Source organism: Liolophura sinensis, chromosome 12 (genome assembly GCF_032854445.1).
Source record: "Liolophura sinensis isolate JHLJ2023 chromosome 12, CUHK_Ljap_v2, whole genome shotgun sequence".
Taxonomy (NCBI): Eukaryota; Metazoa; Mollusca; class Polyplacophora; order Chitonida; family Chitonidae; genus Liolophura; species Liolophura sinensis.
This window is the reverse complement of record NC_088306.1, coordinates 15,510,173-15,530,553: the sequence shown is the minus strand read 5'-3', so window position 1 is coordinate 15,530,553 and position 20,381 is coordinate 15,510,173. Positions and strand designations below refer to the sequence as shown.

Here is a 20,381-nt window from a genome sequence, read left to right as displayed (position 1 = left end):
AGTAGAGTATAACTATAATATACAATAATATTGCATAGCAATGATAATTATAGTAAAACTACAGTAGTGGAATGATACGGTCGCATAGCACAGTGACGAGTGTAAAAGGCTTGGAGCATGTGATGTCGCGAAACCCCCAAGTAAAGTGTCATCCAGAGTCCGGGAGGCTTGCTGATGACGTTATTGATTTTTTTTCTTTTTTTTTTTTTTGTCTAACGGACCAGGCGGCAGTTTTGCCGCATTCCCTGTCTGGGTGAGACCCCGAAGAGGATATCAACAGACGGATATCCACAGCGTATGTGACATTTGCTTATAATTTCCTATATACATACCAATATTCTACTATAGTTTTATATACATATATATATATATATATATATATATATATATATATATATATATATATATATATATATATATATATATATTCATTGGAAATATGAGGTCTACGGGACCAATACTACAGTATAGTAATATTGTAATATAGAAATATAGTATAGCATAGTATAGTATAGTATCATATCGTATCGTATGATGTAGTATCGTATCATATCGTATGGTATCGTATCGTATCGTATAGTATCGTATGGTATGGTATCGTATCGTATGATGTGGTATGGTATGGTATGGTATGGTATGTTATGGTATGGTATGGTATTGTATCGTATTGTATCGTATGGTATCGTATCGTATTTTATCGTATGGTATGGTATGGTATTGTATGGTATGGTATGGTATGGTATGGTATGGTATGGTAGGATATGGTATGGTATGGTATGGTATGGTATGGTATGGTATCGTAACGTATCGTATCATATGGTATCGTATTGTATCGTATCGTATGATGTGGTATGGTTTGGTATCGTATCGTAACATATCATATCGTATGGTATCGTATTGTATCGTATTGTATCGTATAGTATCGTATGGTATCGTATCGTATGGTATAGTATGGTATGATGTGGTATGGTATGGTATGATATCGTATTGTATCATATGGTATCATTTGGTATTGTATGGTATCGTATCGTATGGTATCGCATCGTATGGGATGGATGGTATGGAGTGGTATGATATGGTGTGGCATCGTATCATATCGTATGGTATGGTATCGTATAGTATCGTATCATATCGTATCGTATCGTATAGTATCGTATGATGTGGTATGGTATGGTATGTTATGGTATGGTATCGTATGGTATCGTATGGTATTTTATCGTATCGTATGGTATCGTAAGGTATGTTATGTTATGGTGTGGTATGATATGGTATCGTATGGTATGGTATGGTATCGTATGGTATCGTATGGTATGGTGTCGTATTGTATCATATCGTATGGTATGGTATGGTATCGTATCGTATGATATCGAATCGTATGGTATGGTATGGTATTGTATGGTACGGTATCATATCGTATAGTATGGTATGGTATGGTATGGTATGGTATGGTATGGTGTGGTATGGTATGGTATGGTATGGCATGGCATGGCATGGCATGGCATAGTATAGTATAGTAGAATATAACTATAGTACAGTATAGCTATAGTAGAGTAGAATATTACTATAGTAGAGTCACATTCCGTTTAAACATGTGGGCTTAGATTAACCATACAGCGCCAAAGACTGTTCCCCGTCTGTAGCCGTGTCAACAAGCGTCCCAGAGTTATTCCCCACTGAAATTCTCTCTCACAAATGGTATTGCTGATTCTGATGTACGAAATACTGCATCGTATGATAAATACTTCAGTTTCAGTCGATCACCCAAATCCAACGAATACACTATCGCTGACATCGTTTTGACAACAGATATTCCTATGTAATGTTTTTTTTTGCCGGACGAATTTCTTCACCCACCCTGTTTGCAACCAGGGAAATCACGTGGTCTCTAGCGTCTGGATTGTCAGATGGGATAGCTTGTCATGTCATGCAATTACATGTTGGTATCGGCAGTCATACCTTTTCATGTATGTGCAGGAGCGAATAGCGTCGGGCGATGACCTAGCGAGCATTATGGCAAGTGGGCTTAGGTTAGCCATACAGCGCCATCTGCGATGACCAAATAACTATTATTATATTTAATTTTACATAAATCCGTTGAAACAAGTGGGATGAGATTAGCCATAGGCTGTTCCCCGTCTATAGCCGTGTCAATAAGCAACCCAGTGTTATTCCTCCCTGAAATTCTCTCTCTCACATATGGTATTGCTGATTCTGACGTAAGAAATACGGCATCGTATGATATTTTAGTCAACGGGCCGTCAGGTCTAGCATTATGTTGTACAAAAAAAATCAAATGGGTTCTGCAAAAACACCTAGGCTATCTTTAAACATGTCGGTTTAGAGGAATAATTATTATTTCATTCCAGTTTACATAAAAGGCACCAAATCCAGAGAATATGACCACAAAAACGTATTAGGGAACAAACAAGTAAAAAAGTAAGCTTTTAACTTGGAAGCACCCGGTTATGTAACATTCGCTGAGCCACTGCGCAAGCATTTCACCAGTAAATCTCAAGTATCGAAAATTGGACCATTCGTAGTACGAAACTGGACAGCTAGAAATTACACAAATCCAGCGAATACACTATCGCTGACATCGATTTGACAACATGCATATTCCCGTGTAATATTTTTGCGGGACGAATTTCTTCATGTGGTCTCTAGCTTCTGGATTGTCTTATAGAATAGCTTATAATTTCACATAATTATCTGTTGGTATCGGAAATCTTACCTTTTCATCGATGTGCAGAAGCGAATAGCGGTGGTTTATGGCAAGTGGGCATAGATTAGCCCTACAGCGCCATCTATGATGTCCAGTAATTATTGTTTTATTCAATTTTACATAAAAAGGCACCACGTGTTAGGCAACATATAGGTAAGAAAAACGGTGTGTGGGTGTGTGACTAAGCTTCCCGTGTTCAGCACGTCGATGCATTCGCCAATCCCATAACCTGTAAAAGGTCTTGTCACACCCTTCGCATTTCCACACACGCTTCTGTTTTTCGTGTCGCCGCTGGTGCCGGACCATATTGCCCCGGTGGGGAAACGACCGCCCGCAGATCGGGCACGTGAACCTCACTCCTCCCTCCTCCGCGTGGTATGTCCTCAGATGAAGCAGCTGTAAAACTGCCTGTAATACGTTCGGCAATTAAACTGGGACCTCTCCCCCTTGGCATGCTGTGCCTGTTCACGCCTCAACCAATTATCCCTCCGGGAAAACCGCTTGCGCACGTCCGACAAGTAAAACTTTTTGCAAATTACTTTATTTTCGTAAAAAACATATCACGACCATATATCATTGTACAAACCGTTACAACCGATTCATCAAAGGCAACAATATAACATTCTGAAGGATCTAATACACAATAATGATAACAATAAGTTCTTAAAACAATAAAATGATCGCAATGGAATGGCGTGAAACCTAAGAGGAAAAATATCTATGAGTCAAAACTTCCACCGCTATTCTGAAATAGAGCCTTTCGACATTGTGTTCAAATTTTTTAACAAGATATCCATCTAATTCACGGGTAATTGACATATCATTTAAAAAAATACCACGCACTGCACTTGAAAACCCCTCAGCCTTGGGCACATATAAAATGCAATGCGCAGATCCAACTATTATGAAATTATGCAAGCCTTCAAAAACACACATAGGTAATTTTGAGAGAATTCTATTATACACACTACATGAAATGACGTAATACGTCCTACTTCGGATTTTTGCCAGTATCCCATTTCTTGGCTTTATAAAACAGACCGAGAAAAAACAATATTTCACACATGAACAACATGCAGTTAATATATCAATCAACCCGGTTACTTACCATGTATATTCAGCTTATGACAAAACAAAATGAGGGGAGGGGCCCAACATTTAAATTGCTGCAAACGTAAAAATTTATTTATTTATGTTTATTTTTGTGTTTTACGCCGTACTCAGAATATTTCACATATGCGATGGCGGCCAGTATTATAGTGGGAGGAACAGAGCAGAGCCTGGGGAAACTCAATCCGCAGTTTGCAAACTTGAAAAAGGAATATGCATTACAGTAACAGTTACATGTATATCATGTCACACAATAACTACAGAGAATGAATGAATGATCATCGCCGAGGTCACCCCTGCAAGCTACTTAACTTCTGGGCTGACCGCTAGAGCCTTAAGAAAACTGTGCCTCGAAGCCATTTTATCCCCAAAGCGATAAAGTGTTGTCGCTTTTATAGTGTTATATGTTTCTGCACATCCTAATCTGCACTTTAAGAAATAAAACCAAAGCGTTTCACGTATCCTCTAACGCCACACTGGCAATATTCCAGTTATATTACGGCGATAACTGACAGATACATGGGGTAAAAGCAACTGTGCAACAGTAGGAATAATGTCTGTTTTGGTCAAGCAATAGGCGATTCAACCTCTTTACATAAATGGGAGACACATGTAAACACCGATGTAAAATAGACCCGCGTTGATTACAAAGAACGTCTGTTATCGTCGCCTCTTTCCTTTCTCCCCCTCGCCCCTCACCCTGTTCAACACATGAATTCCTACACTTGGAGTTCTATATCTATAGTGAATATTATCGCGATGGTTATAGGGAGAGGGTAGGGGAGAGGGTGAGGGTAAGGTTACGGAGAGGGTTAATGGCAAGGTTAGGGTTAGGGTTGGCTTAGAGTTAGGCTAGGGTTAGAGATAGAGCAGGGTTAGAATTGTTTAGGATTAAGATAGGGTTATAGGTGAGCTAAGGTTAGAAAGAGATTAAGCTTAGACTATGAAGAGGGTTAGGATTAGAGAGAGGGTGGTTAAGGTTAGGTTTTTGTCTAGAGATGAGGTCTGTATGAGAATCCTCGAGATCCCTCAAAGCGCTCAAAGCAACAAAGGAAAGAACGGATAGATGAATGCGAAATCAAAACATCAAGTTTTCAAAAGATCGGTATCTTTATATTCTGAACATTCCGAAATAAACGTCTTCGTGAGACAAGTAAGGACGACTTCGTGTGTTCACTCGTACAGATATGAGGTCCCCTCCGAACAGATAGAAGGCAGCACCCAGATAACTGCGTACATTGTCTTTCCGTGGTTCCGTAATGACGTTCTGCGTTTCCAGGATCTTTAGTTGGGTTCTACTCCCTTGCTGTCGCATAATATCGTGTGTCAGCGACATCCATTCTTCCGTCACATTGGACACGTCAAATAACAGTCGGCTGTAGATGAAGTAATACGCCGCGCTGTGCACTCGTATCTTGCCGGACTCGTACTTCAGCGGCGAGTTACAGAAGGACTTTTCACAGGTTTGGTTCCAGCATAGGGTTTCGTAACCATTGGTATCTGCAAACAAGGTCACAACTGATTACATCCAAGGCTAAAGGATACGGCGTATTAAGAGATGAATAAACCAACGAATAACTGACAGAATGATACTTATTGACCTCGTGTGAATTTATAGTCCCCGCTAACACGTGAACAAATGCTTCCAACCATGGGAGAGTTTTGTTTGCCTCCAGCATGCATGCATGAATACTCTGTAAGGCAGAAGGAACTTACGGTGACCACTGGAAAATAATTCATTCCACAAGTGTATCAAACCACTTATATAGCCAAACATTTTTATTGTAGCTGTGTTTGTCATTTTTAAATTAACTCTTAAGATCTTTGACAGATATCGGCCATGATCAGGGAGAATGCTACAAGCTTGCGTAATCTTACAATTTTCCTCAAGGACATAGAAGATCTTACAGGCTCGTGTGAACTTACAGCCTCCTTCACATTTGAATGATGCTACAAGCTTGTGTGAACTTAGGTTCCCCTGTTACTCGTGAATAATGCTAAAAAAAACTCGTGTAAACTTACGATCTGCTCCAGGACACAGAAGAACCTACAAGCTCGTGCAAACACACGGTCTACATCACCACATGAGTAATGCTACAAGCTCGTGCAAACCCACGGTGTCCACCACCACATGAATAATGCTACAAGCTCGTGTAAACTTACGGTCCCATCAAAGACATGGATAATGTTACAAGCTTGAGTAAACTTACCCTTAGGGTCATTTTCAGGACATGGAATATGCGTGATGAAATGAGCCTGTTCACTTCTTTCCCTGGTCTCCTCTAGATGCGGGTCAGCATCCGGATCAAAGTTTCTTCCTTCAATGAAAGCAATGTTTGTGTTAAAGGGACATAACCCAATCATTACAAATACACATTAACTGAATGCATTAGCACAAAGTATCATATTCACTCAGTTCCATTTTTTGATGAGAATCGAACATTTTGTTTTTAATTATAGATTGCACTACGTCTTCAACAGGAGAAATTTATATCTTGTCCCGTATTGTACATTCGCTGAATCTTACCGCACTATTATTTATTCGTGTATACATCTACAACGGTATTTTAGTGTTTATTATAGAATTTCAGTCCTTTTTTTTAAAAATTATCATTTAATGAATTATTTATTTTTTAAATAAGTACAATAGAGGCAAAAGAGCGAGAATCTTACTTTTTTCAGTGACTGGACAAGTGTGGAGAATTTCGCTTTCAGATTCAAACCTAATTTTACATATAATGAGGGCATTTCAAAACTGTAACAGTTTATTGCGCATGCGATCTAAACAACATTTGTAATGGAAGGATGGTAATGCTGGTTTTATGAGCCATTTTAAACTTTTAACCACCTTCACACAATACGATTTGTAGCATCACCCTAATTGTAACACAAAACGGTGACGTCATAAAATTTCACCCCACTGTCGAAACAGTTTAAGGAGTAGCAAGCTCTCTGCCTAGTGGTGTGAACAACGAATCATTACCACAAATATTTGCAGATGAAACTCACTTAACATGTTCTGGTGTTGGCAAGGCATTTGGATTTGTATTATACACGATAGGCGCTTCCTTAGCAGAGTGTAACATCTATTCCGCAAAAGGAGAGTGATGACACCATCAGGTCACAGGTAGTAACTCTTTCATTAACAGCGCCAAACATGTTAACCACTAGACAACTAGTACTTCATTTGGTGTAACTTTGGACATAAAAATGCAACGTACCCCATCCTAAATAGTGCATCTGAGGTTTGCCCACTTCGTCATCTGTTACCTGAATTAACGGGACAAAAGAATGATTGTATGGTATCCTTTACACACCGGCAATCTGTGTACAGAATTTAATTCTCCCTATAGCAAAACATTTTAGGCAAACAGTAAACTTTGGAAAAGACTGGAAACACCAGACATGCTGACACATGGGTTATTTATAAATCAATGCGTCAAATGTTAATGTATCGTTGGATTGTTCTGGCATCTGTTTTCAGTTTCACTTTCCCAGAAATCAACTCGAAAACAATAATACTCATATTCCTCATGAAGGGCTACCAAAAACATGGAAGACAAAAAGAACAAATGTTTGGGTGTTGAATTCATTAGCAAGGTGTTGCACTATGCATGACAACCATGCGTTTAAGCCTTTATGTTATTTACGGTAGTGATAAATACCATTTTAGACATAAAAGATTTGTAATTTACACATGGTAACCCTTCTGATAATCTCGTCGTCATATAACTGAAAAATTCTTCTAATAAACCAACACTGCAGATGATTCAACCTTTAACATTTGCTGATGCTTGTAGAAAATCTAGGATAAATTCACGTGGAGATAAAAAAAAATTACGCAAATTCATCGTTTAGGTAATTAATATACACAGTGCAACAAAAGTAAGTTCCCCCCAGTCACAAAACGTGCAACATTGATTGTCCAAGACTTGTGGACGGTAATGTGGGCGATTCAGGTCCGAGAACCTTTTATTGACCATCTCAGACCTGATGCAAGTCATGTTTAACGGCATGAATTTCTTGTGGTGTGTGTCCTTAATGGCCACCCGCACGAATATTTCAGGACTGGTAACACGAATTCTCTGATGAAATCAAAATTTGGCGGTGAAAAATCTGGTTGACTCCTTTTGTGAAAGGAGGTACATACCACGGGAAATATCACACAACGTTTTTTTTTTTGGCGGGGGGGCGGGGGAACTTACTTTTGTTGCACTGTACAGATGAAATCTGCTGAATTTACAATACTTCTCTCCATGGACTTCAACTCTGGACACAAAGCTTGGCAATAACTTGACCAATGTAATGAAGTAAAATTGGACATGTCAAAACGGGTTAAGGACAAATGCCTAATTAGTTTAAGTAATATCCCTCACAGACGGACACACGGGCGTACAAACACACGGACACACGGACGTACGGCCGCACAAACACGCGGACATACGGACATACAGACATACGGACGAACTGAACGGTTTCGCCCATCAGCTCCACTGATGAGGGCGGGGGGGTGGAAACGAGTTATATGAGTGACTGGGAAAGCTTATCTCATTAGATATAACGGTTGACACAAGATCTGTTTAACATTCATATTAATACCCATAATTTCCGATTAATAAGGAAGCAGGAAATAAAACAGAAAAATTACTCATAATGACAAAAAAAAAACTTATTTTTATGACTATGGAATTTTAAACATTATCGGTAGTATAGTCACAGTTGAGTAGGTTTCACAACCATAAAGTAAGCAAAATAATTAATCTGCTGAACATAATTCGCATAATTTGAACTTTTCATATTCAAAAATCAGCTTTTGAATAAGTCATGTCTTTGAAAAATAAACTTACATCGCACTGAGTAAAATAACCATTCCTGTCAGGCTATTAAATACTCTTGCCACCATTTGATTTGGTATAGTATTTTGTTTTTGTTTAACATTCTCATGGTTATACATTTTCGGTGTGCAGTTTGACATATGTAAACTAAATGTAGATGCAAGAAAAACGGTTGCTGTGGCGTAAATAAATTCAAATCCAACGAAAAAAAAACCGATGTTACATTAACAGTATGACAAAGCCCATTTTTTATGGAGGTAGCTGCGCATACGTCGGTAGCCTATTCGATTCAAACTTTGAATGAAAAGTGGGCTTTGTGTTCCTGGCTCCTAAGTAGTAGTGTGCTGTATGCGTCGTTTTTGGTTATCGGCTTTATTTATACGTATTCCTTACCCTGAGTATTTCACATGTAATTTTAGAACTACGTTATCAGTTTGATTTTGGTGCATGTTACATTTCTTATTACCACACTTTCAACATTTTCAGAATAAGCTCCTGTTTATATATATGACCTGCAAATAACACCAATCTGTGGTATTCATAAGGTGAAGTTAACGGAAATTGAAAATTAACAGGAGTTGGATTCGAACGCTCGACGTCAGCACTGAGACCACTGGCGACTCAGTAATTGATTTCTCCTCACACAAGGCTATGACCTACAACTACTCCAGCGTCTTCATATCTTACCTGATTTAGAAGCTCTGTGAAGCTAGCTGACGCATTATTCTTCCACCCGTTGCACTGGTCTCCGTCGGTGTCTACCTGGGGTGCGGCTGCCAAAGCCACCGCAACTAAGGCCAGGATAAAGTTGATGCCTAACAGGACCACGATCACAATCTTCAACAAGACGGCTTGTTTTGTTTCGACAAGAGGGCGGCTTTGACGGCTAGAATCATTTTGAGAAAACGGCACATCCAAGTCCTTGGTTGGCTGCCCCCCATTCAACATTGGACTCTTGATGGTCGCCATTTTGCTATTTGTTAATCACTGTCTTCGTTGTACAATTACTTTCATTTTCGCAACATGCAGAGTTACGCCCCCTGAAACCCACTCTCGTAACCGACAGAAATAGACTTGTACTCGGCAAAGCAATGTAATGCAATTGTATTCCTTATATTCTGTTATATATTATCTTCATTTAATACTACTTAGCTCAGTGTTTTGTATTTTTATGTAAATATACTGAATGTTATACTGAAAGACGACAGCAGCGTTGAGAGTGTGATAGCTGATAAATGGCCCCACGTAACCGTTGAAATCCTTCCTCATTTCAGTTAAAATAATCTTTCATTGTATGCTGTGAATACAGCTCACATCCTGGTGACGTCACTGCACGACGGCCACCCACCATACGGTATTTTCGTAAACGATCACGTCCGGTTTCACAAAGCGCTTTTGTGTTGATTGAAAAATTAGAAAATTACACGGAAAAAATCTTGCGTTGGTCCTGGTGTACAATTTTGGTTCCCCTCGTCGATGCTGTATTACAATAGTATATTTATTCAACATTAAGTGGGAAGGTCTTCCAGCAGCCTGCGGATGGTCGTGGGTTTCCCCCGGGTTCTGCCCGGTTTCCTCCCACCATAATGCTGGCCGCCGTCGTATGTGAAATATTGTTGAGTACGTCTTTAAACACCAATCAAATAAATGAATATTTATTGAACACTATGAAAGTTGATTAATATAATAGTTTCCATACTGCTGAGTATACAGTTTGTGCTATTATCAAGAGCTGATATCATTTACATAAGTAAACTTATGTACATCACAACACACACATGACTGACCTTAGGTATTCAATCGCAGCATAGATAACATCACTGGCATAAAATGTATTTTTATTGGCTATGTCATCTCTTGCTGACTTCATATATTTTTTTAGTAGTGTCACCCACGGGAGAAATTCCCATTTACACGATCTTGTAACTAGAGTGAGTGAGTGCTTAGGATTTAAAGTACCACTTCACAATTTTTTCAGTCATATGGTGACGAAGGAGTCCTTAGAGTTGTGTACCTCTTTGTTGCATGACGGATTTTCATCGCTCTTATATCTAGTGCTGCTTCACTGAAGCGACTTACCGAAGGCAAAATACAAAGGCAAATCACAAAATACAACATTCACTGAAAAAGCATTACTGTTAAATAACTGCTCAGAGTATTTTTTTTATTTGATTGCTGTTTTACGCAATAAAATGTTTTACTGTAACGGTTCAAACTTAAATCACGATTTTTTCATGAATGGATCTCGTGAGTTATGGCAATCATCGTGCTAATATTATGACAATGATTAGTAATAGAAGTACCTGGTTTCATGAAATGGAGTCCTAGATACCTCATTCGCGCAAACCTTGGTTCTGATTGGCCTGTAACCAATAAATGCCAAATTGCTACTGTCCTTTGTTAATCCAATACACTCTTATTTGTTCCCTTCTCTCTCGCAGAAAGTCAGATTTTGCCTATTGAAGGTTCAAGTTCTAGCCGATAAATCCGAATAGAGTTATCCCCCTTGAATGAGGCATTTTCAGACGTAAAAATAAAACAACAAAACAAAACATGATACCTACTTTTGTTAGGCGACCGCATTGGTGAGAGGCTCCTGGGTCATTACGCTGCGCTAGCGCGTTAACCAACTGAGCCACAGAGGTCCCCAACTCAAATCGTGGTTGTTCTACAGTAATGAATCAGTGCACATTGTTTAAACTTCATAGAGCAGAAAAACATTTCAGTTGTAGCTGTGTTTGATATTATTACTTAAAGAAGAAGATCCCTAAAAGTAGGCATCACTAAATAACCCACTTAAAACTATGCATAAATATACTTTCATTTTTTTCTTTTTTTTTTTATTTATTTATTTATTTATTTTGTGGAAAGAGTTGAAGGCGCCCAAAGATTTGACTTCTAAAGTGAGCTTTATGAACCATACTATAAGAGCTTAGGAGCTCTGACGTCACAGAAAGATTATCCAACTTTAATCACGACACTTGAACGTTAGAATAACTCTTTTTACATATAAGTGAAATATTATTGAAATAATGTTTCAAAAAACTCATTTCTTCTGGTGATCATCACGAAAAAATAGTGATGATACCGTCCATATCGCTCATAAAACCCACCAAAGTGTTCAAATATTTGAATGCCCTTCAATACTCCTTAAAAAAAATGAATGTATTTTACGCTTGACTTTCAGTTGTCTGTATGATGAGTTTTACTTCATAATTTAGCATTTTTTTAATGCAAGCCTTAAGACGTTTGATGAATATGGGTCCAGGTGCCAGGATCACGAGGTTGTTACAGCCTTAAGTCAGACTTAGCTTAACTAGCGCAAAAATTCTGACTCACCTCAAGGGTTTTTATTTAATTCTAAAAGATGTGTTAGACTTTCGTGACAAATATAAAAATGAGCGTTTAAATTCAAACATATATGTTTAGGAATAATACCAGAAGTTACGACTAAGTCTGGCTTTAAGGAGAAGAAAACATAAAAATGATACCAAAGTCAGATGAAAGAGCGTCAAAACTTATTTGCAAATATGGTCTTTTTTGGAATTTTTTTTTGGAATGATCCAAACTGAGGTTTAATACATTTGTTAGCTGAAAAGGAAAAGTTCTGGTGCAAAAATATTTATTAAACCTGGGTTACATCCTCATTTATGACATTATTAAACAAAGACTATAAATACCAAAAGGTGTTCCCAAATACCCACCATACAAAAGTTATTTTCGAGTGTCTTTTCCTCCGTGAGGGAAAATCGGAAAAAATATTGAAGGCCAAAATACTGTATCGGAGTAGCGTTTTAATTGCAACTGTTTAATCGCATACATTTAATCGTGGCGATCTAATTCAACACGATGAGTAAACGGCCCCTAGCCCCGGGTTTAGCGGAATTATACACAGTTGGGAAGCAGAGCGATTGATGAAACCCTTGAACTGAAGTATCTTTGATGCAGACCAGCTTTTTGATGTCAAAAAAAAATCCACTCATAGCGTTGAGCTATAAGAGCAACTTGCTGTCTATAATATAAGAAACTCCAAAAAATGGCTGAGGCAATTTAAGACGAGACTTAGAAGGAACGAATCTTCAACCTCCTTCCCTAAACGTTCAGTTCATGTAAGCCACCACACTCTATGTATGCGGAGAGTGTGGCCGTTTACATCACTTTCATTGATCGTTTGAAGATGGTCAGCCTCTGAAGTCAAACACAAAACACACACACACACAAAGATGTAAATAATGACGCATTTGGGTTATTATCTTCTACATGCTGCAAGCTACAAACTTAGGGAGCGTTCCATTCGTCTATCAGACCGCCACTGGTGACAGATTCAGTGGCCACGGGAGGACATAGTGTGACGTCCCAATGTTCCGGAAGTCGCGTCAAGTCGCGTCAAGTCGCGTGATTTAAGACGTTACAATACACGTCGAACCCATTCGGAAATGAATTATAGCCCATCCTCTACATTGTTAGAATGCTTTAGTTTCCACTGTTACGTCGTCCTGTGCTTAATGTGGCGTCATTGTGATGAGCTAAGAAAGTAACGTTTGGCGTCAACGAAATAGCGTCAGGGTCTTTTTAGCGGGCGATTCCTTCACTCAGTAGGTATGACGTCGCACCTTTGTTACGTAACAAATGGAGGCTCATGTTATAGACAATGGTGGTCAAGCGCACGATAGGGTGTCAACGAGAGACCGTATGGTCTGACTATAGCCCCTGTCACTGATACCACTAATGGAAATGCCCGGGATCGTGCCGTATGTTACCGTGGGTACAGTTCATAATGTTTTTGTGAGAGGAATGTGACCTAATCTGGGCTATAGACACTGTGTCAAAACGCATTGTGCGTTTTATAGCTATATACAGTTTTTTGTAGGATAATACATGGCTCGCTCTTGGTTCATTTCATTTATCTACATGAACGTCGCAATATGACATAATGCTGCTAGGCTCAGAGCATCGGACCACATCCTTTTTGCTACTGCAAACTAATCACGCCTCAATTTTAAAACATAAAATTTTGAAAGTATTCATGTTTAGCACAATTTTATGTTTTCTGGGTGTTGAGTAGGAAATAAAGAAAAATGTGACGTGATAATTTTCGTCAAAAGGGCAAGCGATTGACAGTTGGCTATGAGAAGGCGTGAACTGATGTGATACCAGTCAAGGCCTATCAGTTGAACTGTCACAGCTACTTGAAGGATACATTGAACTTTGGTTGTTACTTATTAAAACATGGCGTTAGGATGCTTCAAAGCTTTGTTCCTGGGGCGTAATATTGGTTTTAAACTACAGTTTCAATTTGGCCCAAAATACTTCTTACAGCGTTTCAGTCACTGTAAATTAGCTTTACATCACTGCCACCACTAGCAAATTGGTACATAAATCTTGAACAACGCAGAGGTCGTTTGGGTCACGGTCATGAGACAGGAAGTGATGTCATGAAACAACAGAAACTTTGAGTCTGTTTCTAGCAATATTTATACGCATTCATTCGCTTTATCTACAGTAGACACAACAGGATTCTAATCCACACCGAAACAATTTTATAAATGAATTCCGATTAAATAGTTCCGCGTCAGGACAACAGTTGTGAGGCTAAGTCCAAGAAAGCCCACATGCGTTGCGCGGGCTGCAAAGGTCAAACCAGTCTGTTGGTGACAGTGATGTAAAGCGAATCGAGGGAGCGACGCATTCGCTGTAAGGAGTATGACGGCAACCCAGTGGCCAGTCCAGACAGCAAGTAGACAGTCTGCAGTCGTGACGTCATCGGTGATGGTTGACACAACATCTTGATGTATGTGTGTTGGGCGGGGAGGGATAGGGGTGGAGTGGGTGTTTTTACTGTTTTTTTTTTTCTTAAATTTTTTGTTATTTTGTTTATTTCTTTATTTTTCTAACAACCAGATATATTATTTTTGGCATCCGGTCCCACTTTTGCGAAGAAAAAACACAAAATGTAGCGAGAAAGATTAGTCGACGGAAGGTAACTCCATGACACCAAGGGGTCGGCTTAACTCTAGGGGACTTTTTCCTCAAAGATGGGCTGAAGTAAAAAGTCTCAAGATGGAGCTGGAGAGAAGGCTTCTAACCGGGAAAGCAAGATGGTCAATAGTAAGTGTAATGCTCATGTGCAACCATGTGCTTAGTTTCTGGTAAATGGGATTTTGCTAGGGTTATACTGTTTTGATTTATTCATTTATTTATTTAGTGCTACCCTAAAAAAATCTTTACACTTATCAGAAGAACTCAGAAAGATGAGAAAAGTCATCGTTTTAAACAATAAACAAGAGCGTCGGCTTCATCGACTAATCAAGCTTTCTACCTCAGGTCCTACATTATGCAATCAAATTCTGTAATGTTCAATTCAAATTTTAAAATTATGGAGCATCTGACGCCACATTAACTCTATATGTGGGAAAAAGAAGCGGGTCATCCTAACTTACAGTGTCGCTATCTTCACGAAAACAATGAAGTCGCATTTTAGGACGTATCAGATATTCACATATTCATCGATAGTGTTGACTTCATCCTAATGTCAAACTGTAGTTACCGGTCCCGAAAACACAGCTGGTAGAGCGTCCGCTTCTGGAGGCGGTAGATCCAGGGTCAGTCCTGGGTCGGGTCACACCTAAGACTTTATAAGAGGGAGTTACAACTTCCTGGCTAGACATTCACCATTTAGGGGATATTGCAACGACTGGTTGATCCGTATCAGTATGATGGCTCGAGCGGTGCGTCCTCCTTGCCTTCGGTAAGTCCTCTCAGTAGCACTAGATAAAAGAGCGGTGGAAATCCGTCCTGCAACAAGAAGGCACATTACATGCACTCTAAGGAAAATGTTAAGTGCGGCGTTAAGCCCCAAGCACTCCCTCACTCACTCACTCAGACTGTGACTTCTTTTTAAAGAGACTACAGTGCCACCCCAATCTTGCACAAGACGCCCATGCAAACCACTACCTTTGACGTGCAAATGCCATAGCATGTTCTACCGTGATGCTGTCCTGTTCAGTCAGCGCATGTCTTCAAAGATCAAAAAAACATGCACACAGATACCCAACACAATTTAGCTGAGCCCGATGGTGTACAAGTACAGTTTGACGGAGAACTTAGTGTACAGGGACAACAAAATCCGTATGATGAATGTTTTGTTCTGGTCATAATCCATGGCGAAAATAATGCACAGTGCTACATGGCCTGGATCTTATAAAGCTGTCTCTCACTGTGCCACCCCAATCTTGCACAAGACACCCATGCAAACCACTACCTTTGACGTGCAAATGCCATAGCATGTTCTACCGTGATGCTGTCCTGTTCAGTCAGCGCATGTCTTCAAAGATCCAATAAACATGCACACAGATACCCAACACAATTTAGCTGAGCCCGCATGAATAAAGCAACGTGTTATAAGTTCACGAACGTGTTACATAAATGAAGGTAATACAGTTTTCGGCCTTGTAGATATATGTTGCCCAAATTAACTGTATAAAATAGGACAATTTTGTCACGTGTTTACGCCACTTATCATTTGAGTAGTGTAGAAAGTCACTCAGGTAGATGACTATTATTAGTCACAATCGTTTAAGACAGAGGAAGCACTCGTAACAGCATTTTCCTAAAAGAAGAATCGACTCGGCGCGACACCGCTGCGTCGATTCTTTTTATTATTACTCGTACTTTCTCCATTACATAATATACACAGTGTAAAATCGCAGTATACATACTCAGTATGTACTGTATTTTACGACAGAGAACAGCACTGTGAATGCTTTGCAAGAACGAACAGAACACACATACTAAAAATACCGCAAAAATGCACGTACCTGATGATACTCATTTTCGTTTTAACTTCAGCCTGCATCATGCTGATAGACATCATGTTTGTGCCTTTACAGCACTTTTGGCTGCGAAAATAAAAATGTGACTATGCTGTACGTTTATAGCGCTTTGATTATGTAACAACGCACTTGACTGTTTATCTGAAGGACTTAAGCCCAAACTGCCAGCAAATTTCACTGTCGAAAGCACATTGTCGGCACATGTACCGAATACCAGGGGGGATAACTCTGGCCCGACACAGACGTTGCCGATGGAGTCAAACAGCGCAAACATTAACTGCCAACTTTTAATACCTATTCAATATATATACTGGACTACAATGTATAGCTTAATATGGAAGATGAAAATGATATAATGGTTGAATTTTTCATACACTTTGAAAAACTACAGTCAATAACTTTTGTCTCCGTTTGTCAGGGCCCCGCACCGTTGCCGCCTATCCGCTCAAGACCGCGTGACAAGGGCGGCAGATCAGCCAACCAAAAGCCGACCTCCAGCGTGATGATTCTGCAGCAAAAGGTAACGCAACAGGCCAACGTCATAGTCTTGGAGATACAGATATCTGAGTGGTTCCTAACCTAAAAGCTAGAAAGCAGTTTTTGCTGTGCACATGGTACATCCGGGTCTTAGAGCAGATAATCAATGGCACATGTCCACATGTTAAAGGTTTTTAACCCTCGGCACTCAAACACAATTCATGAAATTTCATTGGGAATGAATATGTCACAAGGACAGGGATAAGCAATAGATTGAACAGCTTAGTCCCTCATTACTTTGGGCATGAAAGATTGTTCATTGTCGTCTGCTCAGTCATCAGGTGCCCGGTCTACAAAGCTGTCGCATCGCTGCCTCAAGTACATTTACCATGGCGATGTATCTCTTCACTGTATGTTATCATGGATATTGCGCCAGGCGCAGTTTGCGTCTGCTTCATAGGACGAGCTCCTGAAGGATGAAGTACGACTTTTTTTCTCAGGAACATAACTTCACGCTGACCTACACAAAAATAACAATACGTGTAAAATATTTTGTTCTTAACAGGTTTCTGCACCGCTTCCGCCAATCTCGCAAGGCTCACGTGGACACGAGTCAATGCCGAGCAGCCAAAAACAGATCTCCCGTGTAATGGGTTTACAGCGAAAGGTAACAACTTGTGGAACTTATAATCACCAAGAAGACGATAAGATTGTCTTCCGTAAATACCTGGGGAACTACAGGTGTTTTTCTGTCTTCGAAACATAACGTGAAATTTTATTCATTTATTTATTTATTTATTTTGATTTGGGTTAATTAACATGAAGGCAGAAGAAACCGGAATATACTTATGTGACTGATATGGGTGTGGCTCATAAATTGGCGGTTTTGATCAGTATAGCTTTATGTTGGTCTCACTCGGTGCTCAGGTTAATGGGCGCCTGTATTCTACGGCTGAGCTTGTGTTTGGTGTCCAGATTTGGTGTCCTAGTCAAGGTGTTCTGATGACTCAGTACTGCAAGTATGTTGTCACGCTGGGGTTGGCCGAATGCTGAAATGCCGAAATGAAACACCGTCGTCTGTATGAAAGATTACAGTATATTTGTTAAACCAGAGCTACGACGACAATGTGATAATTGGGAAATGCATGGTCACACATAATCGGTGAAATACAGCCTCTTGTCAGCTTATCTCAGTTATAGGTTTATTCTAAATTTTCATGTAAATGCTTAAAATTTAGCAACTTACACTCCCATATCACCATGGCATAAGCAAACAGAGAAACAAAGTTCCACACGTCTTTAATCACAAAAAAGGTTTTGATCCGTTTGACCCACATATTATAGTGTTTCTTAACGCCATACCGCCCGTACGTGGGACGGTCTTCCAGCAACCTGCGGATGGTCGTGGATTTCCCCCGGGCTCTGCCCGGTTTCCTCCCACCATAATGCTGGCAGCCGTCATATAAGTGGAATATTCTTGAGTGCGGCGTAAAACACCAATCAAATAAATAAATAATGCCATAACCAAGGCAAAAGATTCGAAGAACGAATGATTATGCTTAACGCCACTTCGGCGATATTGCGAGGGTTTGAAGTATACATTTGATACAACAGATATAAATCACGCTCAGATTTTGTAGCAACGTTTCAGCTAATCACACAGCTTCTCAATTAACTTTTAATCTGTACACAATAAATAGCTAGGAAGGTTTTTTTTTTTCAGTTAGGACCTCTAGCGGAGGAGCTGACTGGCTGGTCCTCCAACACACATATCAATGATACCGACGTGGATGACAAGGTAAGATGAGATGATTATGTAATATATTTTGCATGGCGTTTAGTCTAAAAGTTGGCAAAAGCTCTGACGTTTACTTCATCAAAGCCAACATAACAACAAGGGAGCAGCCATCTTGCAGGGCAACGTTATACCAAGGTTATCATGTATCACCTCAGATTAGTCTTATTACAATTTTCAATATTTAATGTCGTCACTGTCAGTGTTCAAATACAGACCCGTTTCTACTGTTTTTTTTCTATTTATTTATTTATTTGTTTCGTTGTTGTTTAACGCCATACACAAGAATATTTCACTTCTCCAGTGACGGTTAATATTATGAATAAAGAAACAGTGGAGTGGCATGGTAAACCACGGTCCTTTGGCAAGTAACTAACAAATATTTTCCACGCAGAGATTCAATGCATACCATACTGAAGGAACACAAGTGGTGTTGAACGTGACTGCGCCGTCTAACGTGTATTGTCAGCAAGGTTCCACGATCAATGAAAGCGGTCTAGATTAATTTCATGCTCAGAAAAAAATGTCAAATTCAGTGCATTACAAAGACTTCATTTCAAAAGCATAAATACAATTCCGGTTACAGTATCTTAAGTACGAAGCCATCTGGTATGCGATCAGAAAGTTACAGTGGACTAGGCCCGGTCTGATCTCGATTCTGACGGGATCCCTCCACCCTCCACTACAATCCCGAGATTTTCCACCAGGGTCCCTCCACCCTCCACCAAGATCTATCCAGAAAGCCAAAAGCCAGTGTGTACCCGACCCTCTGAAGCCTGAGCGCGAGCCGCAGCGTGCCCCACCACTCGTCCAGTATTCATTGCATCAAAAGGCTAGTAAACACACATCTGTTAATACGACTTATTCTTTGTCATTTTGATAACAGACTTGAGCATCATCTACTCAAACCCGCGAAGAGATCTTAGACTTAAGTTGAACTTTCAGATCACATTGAAATTACTAGTTCTTATGGAACAAGGTCAAAGTAGTGTTTGACAACATAAATTCTGGGCAAGTTATTTTGAAACAAATTTCTAAAATAAGGGAAAGAAACATACGAAGTATAATGATTGAAATGTTTAACTTAAGCCTAAGGTAGCTTCGTGATCATTGGCCGGGAGGCCCAAGTACTAGTATAAGGCGTACGCAGACAAGTCTCAGTAAGCTGCGTGTAGTTAGGCGAGGAGTAAGTCGAATAGGAAGTACCTGAAGTAATAGGAATACTGACATCAAAGACAAAAAATAAAGGTATATTCACAGCTGTTTATGTGAATTATGTGGTTGCCACTTATACAATCGTGATGTAAATCATTCCGTTAAAGGAATGTGAAAGACCGCTTTTCAAAGCAGCATCATCATGGCGGTTTTCTGGGATCATGAAATTGTCAGAAACTCTACATGATCATAGCCCTATAGCTTGTGAGCTTATTACTGAGCTGCGATCATTGGTTAGAAAAAATACTGTTCATTTTAATGGGAGAAAACTACTTTATACAGATGTATGCTTGGTCTGTATCCAAAATGCTTTTGTATTAAGTAACAATGAGGTTAATAATCATAATGTACCAGGCTTCATATATGTGTCGTCAAATTCGATCTCTTTGAAAGAT

General features: G+C 39.6%; 1 protein-coding gene across 1 annotated transcript; it reads right to left on the bottom strand.

Moving 5' to 3' along the window:
* Nucleotides 1–4,476: 4,476 nt before the first annotated feature.
* On the bottom strand, nt 4,477–9,653 carry LOC135479486 (uncharacterized). Its single transcript, XM_064759338.1, has 4 exons — nt 9,355–9,653; nt 7,054–7,102; nt 6,043–6,150; nt 4,477–5,332 (listed from the first exon to the last, which is right to left on the bottom strand). Exons 1-4 carry the CDS (start codon nt 9,634–9,636, stop codon nt 4,944–4,946), a joined length of 828 nt encoding a protein of 275 aa, XP_064615408.1. The 5' UTR covers nt 9,637–9,653; the 3' UTR covers nt 4,477–4,943.
* Between the last annotated feature and the right edge of the window lie 10,728 nt (nt 9,654–20,381).